Here is a 13,229-nt window from a genome sequence, read left to right as displayed (position 1 = left end):
TGTCAACTTGTCCAGAGAACTTTACCCAGAGAAAATAGCATATATGTTGACTTGATGGTAGTCAAAAAATATTACCTCAGGTCTTTAGTTGATTTAGCGATTTTTGTGCTGAAGTTCTTTCTCTCGTTTTAATGCCTCAAGCGTTGCTTTATCTTTGCTTGAGCAATCAAGTTCAGTCTTGACACGTGTCCGATCTCGAATTATCAAATTTCTTCCGTTTTTCTTTCCGTTTTTGCGATTTTCTTTCCCTTGCTTACAAGAGGTAATAAGCTTCTCCATGAGACAGGTGTTTTGTAATCAGTTCAACCCGTTTCATAGAAATTCTATAAAGTGGTACAGCACTTTTATTACACTCGGACATTTTCTAAGCCTGATAAACCGATTGTTTTGATAAACAATCAAAAATGTTTGCAAAGATTTTCGTTCACCGGTGGGTCTGTTTTTTTAAACTTGACTCACCATCAAACAACTACATATATCGTAAGATACTTCAATTCAAACCTATTGAAATTATAGAGTAATTCTGCATAAACCCGTGATTACTACATACAAGTGTGAAAATATTGCTTACTTAGTGATGTTTCTTTTACTGATTTCTTTTTTAGCCGGCTTCTTAGCCCACTGCTTTTTTTCACAACACATTCTTCTCTTATACTTTCAATCTCTGAATCACTGTGGTCACTATCTATTACAATAATATCTATTACATAACTTTTAACTGGTTCCAACACATGGTTTGCATCGGTGAGAAAAGCGGCTAGCTACAAGTACAGCTTCAAGAGCTGCTGAATCCATTTAGCGAAAAATAGGTAACTAATTCACTTAGTTCATTATTATGTTATTCAAAACCATATAGTATTTTATTTGCGAAAAAAGGCTAAAATATAAATTGCTTTCGATCACTTAATTGTACTTTATTATTATAGTTGAGGTTGTTAGTGTTATTTGATGTAATGATTATCATATTATTTGAAGAGATCAAGGTGAAAATCCAAAAAATCCAAATTAACGTACTTTACGGAACCACCACCATTACAGATAAGCCTTCACTTCGTCTGGTGTAATAGCATCTGTTGAAACTTTCACGTCGCAATCATTTTCAATCAGTAATGAGTTAAATTTCGGTTTTTATGTAGACAAGACTGGAGTTAAAAATCACATCGAATTGAAGTTATTGATATTGTAAAACTGATGTAAAAGTAAATTCAAAACGCCAAAATAAGTGTTAATATTGTATGATTTGTAACTTGATTCAAAGAATAAAAAGTGTGATAACCATACGTTGGGCAGAAAAAAACACAAATTTTACAGAAAAATCTTCTTCATTGTCTAAATTGAGTGAGTTTGACGCAAATAAAACTATCGCATTTAAGTGACACAAAAATCGAGTGATGTCATTCAGTTTTACTGCGACAAGTGGAGGAGTCAAACAATAATATTTCGTGGAACTCACGATCTCGCTTTTCATAGGAATGCATTTTGGTCAGGAAATGTGCACTTATTACAACGTCAAAGTGAAAGCTGGTCATAAGATTACTATGAAGTCTCTCCTAATAATTCAAAAATACTTCAGTTTCTATTCAAAAGTACTAATTAATAACTGCGTACTAACCAGATTTTAAGAAAACAAATCGTTGATTTCCCACGGTTTTTTTTTTATTTTAACTGACGAAGTTTCTAACATATCCGGAAAGAGTAGTTGTTTATCATCATCCGGTGCAAAGAAGAATTCGCAAGATTTCAACCGTTCTAAATGCACTATCTAATTGTCGATTGAATATGGATAAATTTGTGGGTCTTGGGTTCGATGGATGTGCAACAAAGTAACAAAATGAAGCATCCCAAGGTAAACTTCTGCCTTCGTTTCTTCTATACGGACTCAATTTTGTTATTAATGACTCATGGTCAGTTCGGGAATCTCAAACTTCTCATAATGCAACTCGAACTTTTTATGAACATTTTGCCAAAATATACATGAAGATCTTGCTATGAATCTAGAGTATAATGCAGCTACAGGAACAAAACCTCATCAGCTACATAATGTATCAAATGCGAAATACCATATTTAGATTTTACTATAACTTCAGTAACAAGCCGATTTGAAGAAAATTCGCAAATCTAACATATTTGATTACTAAATTGTAGTCTGCCAAACAAATTTATTCTTTGTAAAGAAGTAAACACATGGTTCCAGTGATGACGAGGAAAGCGAATTCCAACATGACGCTTTGAAAGTAACTGAATTTTTTTAGTAGTATCCACAGCAATTATTACATTTATGACTTTACATCCAACAACTTGTTATATTGAAAGAAGTTTTAGTACACTGAGGAAAGTGAAGACGTGATCAAGGTCTGAAATGACTGATTAATTTTACAATGATACTGTACTTAGACGGTTTCGCACACTTTAATAAGTTTAATTTTTGCTTTTTTTTGATTATTTTGTCTTTCGATTTCCGATTCCCAAGATAATATAATTCAGCCCAAGATTTTTCTGATTTCGAAATCTTTCAAAAAACAATTTAGCTACGTGAATCTTTTGCAAAGAAAACTTTAACAATTATATCTTAAAATATGTTTGTGTAGAGTAACGTTTAGAATAAGATCATCAATTTTCCAGCAACATCTGTTATAAATTAATAATTATTGAATAATTTAAAATGATAGGGGTTCTGGAATTATTTAATGTTAATTCTTTATATGATGATATTTTGTATCGATGGCAAAAAGGAATTTCAATATCACTTTAGTTTATAAAATTTCAATGAAATATTAACATATAAATTTTAATTTAACTCAATTGCTGTATCAATAATATAATGATAAAAATTTTGATATAAACACTTTATTTTATTATCGATTACAACAGTCGGTTAGTTATGTCTATCACCATTTAATGAATATGTATTTATTGAAATGCACGTGTGTTTCCCATGTGACAACGTCTCTATTTTGTTGGTTTACGTACGATTTCTCTATTAGATAAGATGAAGAAGAACACAGCGCGCATCAGCTTACTTTCGCAAAACCGCAGACGATTATAACCGCGTCGAGTCTTGTAAAGTTTTGTTAAATACCCGAGATATTTTCAATGGAATTTGGCGTCAATTTCTGTTGAGAATTCTTCTCGATAATAAACTATGGTATTATCTTGTGGTATTATGTCGTTTGAAAATACGAAAATTGTTTACGATACATAGTCGAAGAATTTATTACTTCTATTAACAATCTGTGTTTACGGAATGAGGACTCCTCTGGGTGGTTGAACGTAATGTAAGTAGCAGATGTTTGTCCGAAATTCTCATCCGAAAATAAACACGGTCACGAGCCGAGATAGTTATTTTATTTTTATTATCTTTTTTGAATTTTTTAGAAGTGCGCGTGGAGGAAACGGCATGAATGGGTCGTCGTAGTTAGAGAGACGTGTACGGGAACGATGAATGGTTCGCACGCGTTTGCTCAGTTCCTCAGTAACTCACGCACACAGTACCGCTTATCGACCCAAAACACGCGGTCCGTGCACACATGGTCTGGTTTTCGTTATTTACAGTGAAAAACTAAAATATTCTAAACTTACATTTCATTCGTTTGGGACAATCCTGCTTGCGCCTGGGCATTTTGAAGACGTTCCTCAGAACGTTGATCTGTTGTTGCCGACGAATTTTGCCGACGTTAAAGTTTTCAAACAATTTTTTTTTTCTTTTTTTTATCAGTCACAAAAAAACTAGTTTTTAATTAAAATATTTTTGATGAAGAATTTATTATGAAGCTTAGATTTGGCACACTAACACATAATTAATAAATTTAGCAGATAATCATTTGGTATCGAGGAGGGAGGGGGGGTGTGATAAAAAGCGAAGAAGTGGGGGAACACAGCACACTGAGATTTTTTTCTTTTTCGTATACGGTTTTTCTAATTTTTCTTTATTTTTGTTGATTTGCAAAAAATATTATTGTACGGTATACTCGATTAACAATTCTTAAATGTTTATTATTGTCACATCATGGTTCTGTTTTTTTTTCGCACAAAACACAAAAACAACGCCGACGATTGTTGTTGTGTTTTCCGTAAGCGGGCGTTACAGGTGCCGGTTCGAACGTGCACCGAGCTCAGTGACTGAGTGACTGACAGAACGGCGGCTCGTTCGACCCCACTCCGGCATCCTGCGAAGGACACACTACCACGATCCTCTGGAGCGCGGCGCAACGGTTTCGACGCTTGGCGCCGGCGTCTGTCCGATCGTCGCGACGCCGCGCCATCCGATCTCTCACTCTTTCACAATATCTCTCTCACTCCTACGCACGCTTATTCTAACCTAACACAATGTCATCTCTCGTCACCGCACACCAAACACATCTCACAAACACCTCTCTCTTCCCGAAAACCGCTTTGTCCACTGCGCATTCTTAACGGTCACTTTGACAGGTGGGTGGAGTCTTTAAAGAGAACGCCTACTTTACGACCGCCGAACCGGTTTGAGCCTAAGGTAGCCTCTCTACGGTTACCCGGTGCCGAGTACGGCGTGCTTTTGTCAACGTTACACACTCATCGAGGAATAAAACCAAGAATATCAACCGGTTCGACCTCAATTTGTTGCAGGTAAGTTGGTTACTTTAAATATTATTCCACCGATATAAAAAATCAATCGATACAGCCCACAAATCGCGAGTTTTATAAAAAACCCTCCACTTAACCTAAAAATGTTGCCCAACAAAACAAACCGATTTAGGAACTTTTTAATCATAAAAATCAATAGAAATTAACATTTCATCAATATTTCGTAACATTTTTGAACGTTCCCACGTAAAATTAATAAATATTTTGAGTATTTTCTAAGCAGTGTGAACACCCTGCGTTGAGACTACTGTTTGGCAGTACGGGACTCGTCGACAGGCGGCGGTAGTTGTCAAGTGGGAGCTCGGCCCACTTGATGTGATGGGAGGGGCTTGTAACTACAAACTTGTACATTTAATGCCCCATATTATTACCGTATATCATTCGAAATAAAGAGACAAACGTCAATTGTAATCGCAATTTAGTGCCGCCTTTTTGCGCGAGAGCCTGTATAATTTCGCGTTCTAGCGGACGCCCTTTGCGGTTTGCCCGTTTTGCGGACGGGTACGATGTAGTATGCAAATTGCGACTTCTTAATTAATCTACGCTTTATCGGCACGTATTTCTACGGTTAATGTCAAATTTTATGGTGCGACGGTTTTTCGATTATAAAAATAAAGTTTTAACTAAAATTGAGGTTTGGATTTTACGATAGTATTTTAGACTTTTTTTATCAGGCAAAATTAAAAAGAATTAACTAATACATTAAAAAAAATAGTTTCATTTAAATTTAGATTATTCCCTTGGAGTAATTTTTGCAAATACGATTCTGGAATCCACTATGCTTAATTTTTGACTTATCAAGAGTTATCTTCATATTTATTATTATGATATTTATTTACTATTTCATTAATTCTAAACGTACAGTTAACGTTTAGACAAATTTTAAGACAAATTTCTAATTAACAAGACTATGGGAAGTCTTCTATCTTCAATTCAGGTAAGCAAAATATTATCTTTTTGATCACCCAACCCATAACTAAACATTTATCACAAGAATTAGTTTTAGCAGAATCTGTGCAAAATCTTCTTACTTCATGTGGACACACTTACTCATTCGTCAGACATTGCCGACTTAATCCATATCTTCATTCTCTTCAATGTGCTAAGACTTTTAGCAACGGAACAAGTCGTTGGCTGAAAAGTCATAAAAGTAATTACCTGCTGCAGGAAAAAATTCCATCAAATTCGATTGGAATTTACTATCATTTCCAATATTGTATCCAGGTAGACACTTCCTTACAAAGATTTTGGATGGAATAAATTTATTCTATAAACTGTTTACTTATCAAATATGTTGGATTCGTATATGTTCCTTAATTGTTGCTTCTATAATTTTTAAAAACTGCTTGGTTCTTATGCTCCGTAACATCACGAAAATATATGCCAACACCTTGAAGAGCATTAATGACAAGATCTATTTTTGCATGGTCCATTGCTGTTGTTGCCATGAGACTCTTTTGGTGAGCTTTCGTTCTTATAGTTGCTTTACACTCTGTATTCACAGCGAAATGTTTAAGTTTCTCTTGGGGTGCTTCATTTTATTATATTGTTGCACATCTATCAAACTCAAGATCCATAAGATTTTCCATGTCCAACCCAAAATTAGATAATGCGGATAGAAAAATTTCTAATGATTTGAAATCTTTTTAGCTTTTACACTAAATGATACTGGACAACTTCTCTTTTCCTGATATGTTAGAAGTTTTGTCAGCCAAAATAGAAAAACCGTAACATTTCTCCACATCATTAACGATTTGTTTTCTTAAAACTTAGCCGCAAATGTCAATTAGTTCATTTTGGACATGAACTGAGGTTTATTTCGGATTACTAGGGCAGAAATGTGAAATTTTCTCATATTTTCCAAGAAAAACATGATGTGAGTTCTACGAAAAAATTTTAACTAGGAAGAAATCTATTTTCTTTCAGATGTCTTGCAGTGAACATGTCGATCCGTTGAATGACTTCTGTGCCCTTTCTATTACAGATATAAAAGTTGCTTCCATATTACATCTTTTTTTACCATACCGATGCGACATTTTTTTGCCACACATTTATGCATATTTTTAAATTTTTCTGAAAAATGAAGCAACTTCCATAACGTCCATAACTTTTTAATGAAGGCTTGAAACATATACTTTTTAAATAGACAGAATATGTTAATCACTAGTATCCAGTAGTTTATCTAACCATTCTATTACTTGATAGCTGTAATTTTTGTTTGATATGAAATAATCCGTCAATATTTTCAATTTGATGTCATCTTCAACAGCAGTCTTGAATATATTAAGGCCCAAGTCAATCTTATTATTTATTGTAATTGATTGTGATATGAAAATGTTAACCGCTTCCATAGCACCAACCAATGAAGAAGACTTTTTTGCCATCTGTTGATATTTTCTGCCTTTCTTAACCCTCGCCTTTCGATGCTCATATTCGTGTCCTTGCTTATAGTACCTACTTATAATTTATCTATGCTTAAAAGCAATGGAATAATCTGAGCCCATAACCCTACTTTGTTAGAAGATTCGAATACTTATTGCTTATGTTTCTAGATATTAACTTTGCAAATGGGATGTTTGTGGTTTATTTAATGTCATTGAATGACATGGAGCATTGTCCATTATAATATCACATTTTTTTCTCAATTTTAGTTAAAGCAGCAATTAATTGCGTTTCAACCCAAGTTTTAAAAATTTGAGCGTTTATGATCTTGTAATAATCTGTGTATTTAGCAACAAATAGCCGTTTCCTAAAAACCCGTTCTTGCAACCAGCCGCAATATACTGAAGCGATTGTTTTGACTTTTTTGGAACTTTTTGTACTGCTTTGTGGAGTTCCTTTGAGGTTGATTCTGTCATTAATGATATACCGAATTCGCTTGATGTTTATGAAGATGACATGTTATATACATGTGCCAGATTACATCTGAATTTATTTACATTTACTTCTGAATTAGTCTAAATCCGTGAATACGATTTTCACACTGCGACCTGGTGTAACCTTGATGTGATCTTCGCATCAAATAGGTCCCTTGGTTTAAAACTGCAAATTGTTTGTGAAGAGCCTGATCTCTTGCATGTTTTTGCTTCGTCGCCTTGGCTAGAATTATTTCAATGAATGTTTTGAGAAAGTGTTAATTTTCATATATTTTCAGTTCCAATAGGCCATGCTTTTGTCGATAAGCATTTATTCGCACTACAGAGGAGAGCGATTCAAGTTATGATACATAATACTCGTTCTAGAATTCCTGATTTTTATGACATTGAGATTTGCACCGTTAAAGTAGATTATGATGCTGTCTTCGAGCAGAATATATCAAAGTATATTCCGAACTCTGATCGAAGGGAGCAAAGAGAATATTACGTGCTTCAATAGCCTCTTCAGACAACTGATCGATAGGAAGCAATGTCATAAAATGCCAAGTACATAACCGGATGTATAATTTTGCCGTTTTCTTCTTTTATGAAGGAAACTTTTCTGTATAAATGTGTCCATGTTATATACATGATAAATTTGCTGCGAGCTTTATTGCAACATCTACAAATAAATCCCGAGCTTCTTGGGCATGTGTTAATAAAACTAGGTTTGGTGTTAAGAATGTTAGTCTTCCAGTAGCTGGTCCTCTAAGCATTTAATGTAATAATTTTGACTTTACATCTACTTTCTCATTTGCCTGAGCATAGGTTGCTATGCTAAGAAGCTGTTTACTCATAAATAGTTTCGTTAATTTTTGTTTAATAAACTTTTCGAGTTAGATATTGTACATAAAAAAATATTTATGTTTATAATTTTATGATTTTTTATATTTATATGTTAAATATTACCTATACTGTATTTATTATATCTCTGGCATTATTTTTACGTTAACTATTCAATTTTCTCTAATATCGTAAATATTGCTTGACGATTTTATGTCCAGTTGCGATATGGTATTTGCCAGTTACAACACCGCATGCTTTTTCTATAAAATGTATAAAACGTGTTTGTTTTCTATCGGATTGATTGCGCCTACAGAGTGAATTCTCGTGTCAACAGTAACGAATTGATTTTTACTATTTTAAGTCATCGACACTTTTCACGATCCCAGCAAATTGACTTTTGATTGGCGCAATTGAATAAAAATCAACGGCATTTAATTCACCTCGAATATTAACAGTTGAAACCCTACAACGATACTTTTTATTTTGAATACAACTGTTCTTCTATTTTTTGTCTATTTTTTTTTTTTAATTTTGCGTCCATTTATTACTTCATTCGAAAAAAATGTGTACATTTTTTGAGCTTTTAATGAAATCTTTTTAATGAAGTATATAAATATAATAAAATGTGTGAAATGTGTAAATATAAATAAATAAAATACGATACATATTATACAGGTAACTAATCATGCGGTTCTCTAGCTTACATACAACTGCGTTAAATTAAGCAATTAATACACCCATGTGTATTCCCATGAGTTTCATAAATTTCAAATTACACTGCACACTTTCTAATCGTGAATAATTAATATGCGTGAGTATTTATGAAATAAATACTTAAAACCGTTTTTTTCTAATATTCGATTGTGAATTCCTGTTTTGGTAGATTGGGTGAGATCATCACCAGTATAAAAGAGTTAATGACGATTTATGGGGCGTTTGACACTGACACAAAACCGCTCTTATTTTGGACCGGAACGAAACACCGACGACGGGTTTTCTCTAATAATTAAACGTTGTTTCGTAATAGCTTGTTCAAAACTCAACAACTACTGATTAAACGGTGGTGTATTGATTGCGAGAGCAAATGTCATTAAAGCATTAGCCTGGTGACAGGTAATCGTGCTCAATTTATGACGAGTTTTATTATATCCGGATTTCTAGTAATTTTTATGAATATTAATGGCATGTATTAATAAATTGACGTCCGTCAACGGATAAATCTGTGGGCTTATTCCAACTAAATGACATATTTTTACTGATATTGCTATTTCGACTGAAAATTATATTTGATGGATGTGAAATTTTAAAATCCTTTTTGTTCAATACACGTATAAATATTGTCTATGTTCATTGTATTATATTAATATAACGAATATTATAATAAAATACAAATTACCCTCTCTCAATAACAGAATTGATAAATAGTTAAAAAAAGGTTTTCATGATTCATTCATACATTTGTAAAATTAATAAATGAATAAATAACTTAATGCAACATTTTATTGTATATGAGATTATTTAGAAGTAATTGGACATAGAACAAGAATTAATAATATAATAGAGGGTATATATTAGGTAACAAATTTAACAATTTCAAATATTCTTTCATAACGAAGGTATTAATTTTTATATATTATTTTAAAATAGACATTTCAAGCTTTAACTTAAGATATAAAACATTTCTTAATCTTCATAAATAAAGAAGCAAGATTTTTTTGTATTTGTCAATACTTTACCAATTAACCCAAAAATTAGGTTGTTTGATTTTTGACAATTTCAGATACTCTTTCATAACGAAGGTATTAATTTTCATATATTATTTTGAAATAGACATTTTAAGCTTTAATTTAAGATATAAAATATTTCGTAATCTTCATAAATAAAGTAACTAGAACTTTTTGTATTGGGCAATTTTTTGCTAATTTATTCAGAAGTTAGGTTAGTTGATTTTTGATAATGTCAGTTACATTTTCATAACGAAGGTATTAATTGTTATATATTATTTTAAAATACACATTGCAAGATTTAATTTAGGATATAAATCATTTTTTAATTTTCATAAATAAAGTAACAAAAACTTTTTGTATTTGGACATTTTTTGCTAATTTACTCAGAAGTTATATTATTTGATTTTTGACAATTTCAGTTACTCTTTCATAACGAAGGTATTAATTTTTATATATTATTTCAAAATAGACAATTCAAGCATTAATTTAAGATATAAAGCATTCCTTAATCTTCATAAAAAATAACAAGATTTCTTTGTATTTGTCAATATTTTACCAATTAATCCAAAAATTAGGTTTTTTGACAATTTCAGTTACTCTTTCATAACGAAGCTATCAATTTTTATATATTATTTCAAAACAGACATTTCAAGCATTAATTTAAAATATAAATCATTTCTTAATCTTCATAAATAAAGTAACAAGATCTTTTTGTATTTGTCAATATTTTAGCAATTAACCCAAAAATTAGGTTTTTTGATTTTTGTCAATTTTAAATACTCTTTCATAACGAAGCTACCAATTTGTCTACATAACTTTAAAATAAACACTTAAAACTTCAAAGTATAGTATTAATCATCGTTTTATCATCATGAGTAAAGCCATAGGAATTTCTTAAGCTTGTTCTATTTTTACTAACTCAACCCAAATATTGGATTTTTTTTATAATTAATATAACAATCTGTATAAACTATTTCCAAACAGATATTTTAAGCTTTAATATAAATTTTAAATCTATTCTTTATTGTTAATCCTAATTTTAAGGTGTTTGTAACATACAAAAGCTCGTTTTCTGAGAAGAGTAAAAGGCGAGGTGTAATAATAGCTGATCGAATTGTATTATATTTCATTATATTTTTGTCAAACTTATTAACGAAGATGAAAGTAGGTCGAGAAATATAGAAAACTGTTTGCCGGGCAACTTTTTATTGCCATATCCTACGTAAGAACTTTTCGCACAAAATTCAAATAAATGATGTTTCTTATACAATGAAAAAAAATATTTAAGATGCATTTGCCTTCTGTTAATATTTATAGAAAACGCTAATTTTGTATTGCGTTTTTTAATTAACACAATTTATATTTTAGCAGTTGAAAATAATACTTTCTCGTTCTTAAATAAACTGTAGCGTATCTAACATCCGATTTATAACGGTTTCCAAAATAGTTTCCAGACACAATTAAAACGACCGATTCGGCGTAATAACTACAACAACCGCTAGTATAAATAGCAACCGGGATGTTACACGCATTATATATGTATATATTTGCCGACCGGGACTTCGGGTACAAAAGTGGCGGCGCCGGCGTCCGGACGCGGCCTTCATCGCCAAACCATTTGTCACGCACATCTCGGCAGGTGGCGCCACGGTTATGGTCCACTCGCCGCTAATCGAGCCCAAATTTTGAGTTAGTCTACCTAAATTTTAATTGACGGCAACCTAATAACGTAAGAGTAATTTATAATTAGAACAGAGACTCATTACTTTCACAAAGCTCATTTAATGTGTAACTTTTTCGCTTATGTTGCGCTTCCGTTTTGATTTACAGAATATGATAGTTACATAATTAAATAGTTTGTTACTTAATATGAACTTAAGTATGTGGATATATCTTTAATGTAAATGAGATAACATCATTTTTATTCTCGTTGTTGACGACACGTGGTTGGACGTTACAGATGTTGTCAACGGATTGACAATAACATCGGAGGATACGTCGTACATAAATCATTCTATTCAGGAGTACGTGGCAACACGCATCGCAAGAGGCTTATTATTAGAGCTTTTACTACCGCTGTGGGTTTGAGCCATTCTACTATGTAGTACAGAAGCCACTAACCGTTTTCACACTACTTTTGTGGCTCAAAGAAGGAAATCGCAACTTAAGATACATCTTTTATGGCTTCGGTATAAGAAGAAAATTTTTGATTCAATTTAGACTATTTCATGTTATGGTAACGAAGTGAGACATTATTATGTAAGTTTTTTCTTTTGAAATATTTATTGTTTTTTTTCTAGAAGCTTCCTTTGTGAAGCTGTTTACGAATCGTGCTATATTATGTAGTACTAATAGAACAGAAAAATAAATTATCAAGGTAATAAAATGAACAATAGTAGTCGGCTTCATGTTATCTTCAGAAGAAACCTTACAATCTACAGAATAGCTCATAACCATAAATATAACGTAACTCGTATTTTTAAAATTCGAATAAAAATAAATAAGAATTATTTTCGTCACACACGGTGGGTCGTAGGTAGGTAGAGATGCGCGTCCACATCTGTACAATTCTAGCGGGGTGTGGACCGGCGTGGCGGGCAGAAGATACTGATTAAAATTTTCTCGTTATGCGCGTCAACATAAATTCTCAACGTGGACGGGTACAAAGAGGGCTGCCTCCTCTTCTTTTATAAACTCTTGGCCGTCTTCCCTGGATACCAGTCGTTGATCCAACATCAGCCCCCCTCAGCGTTTGACAGATTTATTGCAAGTTCTGTATAGTCTTAATATGACTTATGGACAGGAACCAAATATAATCCAATGCGTAATTTAGTCGATACCCATGGAAAGCTCTCACTCTCCTTCGTCCGCAACACACACACTCTCTCGCACGGTCGAATGAACAACGGAACGGGAGGAGGGTCCAGGTCGAAATCTGTAGATCAAAAGCCAATAAATTCAGAGATTTGTCAGTCTTTTTTCGGGACCGACCTTTCTCAGCCGGCGAGTTTATCAACTGTTTTGAATAACACCATGGTCAGTCGCAGGGGACACCTCGATAAAGTCATGTTCTAACGGCCAAACATTCCGCGTGTCCATTGTCTTTTTGTTTTGTTTTAATTTTTTAGTAATTATCATATCTTAATTGTAATTTGATTTGATACAAAAGCTGAATTGTTAC

At 32.7% G+C, this 13,229-nt stretch overlaps 2 protein-coding genes across 3 annotated transcripts in view; one reads left to right on the top strand and one right to left on the bottom strand.

The window, feature by feature from the left end:
• Positions 1-4,139, bottom strand: part of LOC111427029 (zinc finger domain-containing protein tiptop) — a 138,697-nt gene extending 134,558 nt beyond the window's left edge. For both annotated transcript variants that reach the window (XM_071194351.1, XM_023061976.2), the window contains exon 1: positions 3,580-4,139. Coding sequence is in view for 1 of the 2 variants with exons in the window: in XM_023061976.2 (XP_022917744.2) it covers positions 3,580-3,619 (40 nt within the window). In the remaining variant the exon portion in view is untranslated. The remainder of the gene's footprint in view (positions 1-3,579) is intronic.
• A 68-nt stretch (positions 4,140-4,207) lies between these two features.
• Positions 4,208-13,229, top strand: part of LOC111427031 (zinc finger protein 585A) — a 45,472-nt gene continuing 36,450 nt past the window's right edge. Inside the window, exon 1 of the mRNA XM_023061978.2 lies at positions 4,208-4,602. The gene's annotated coding sequence lies outside the window, so the exon portion shown is untranslated. The remainder of the gene's footprint in view (positions 4,603-13,229) is intronic.

This window comes from Onthophagus taurus, chromosome 2 (assembly GCF_036711975.1).
Source record: "Onthophagus taurus isolate NC chromosome 2, IU_Otau_3.0, whole genome shotgun sequence".
Classification (NCBI taxonomy): Eukaryota; Metazoa; Arthropoda; class Insecta; order Coleoptera; family Scarabaeidae; genus Onthophagus; species Onthophagus taurus.
This window is presented reverse-complemented; position numbering and strand designations above follow the sequence as displayed.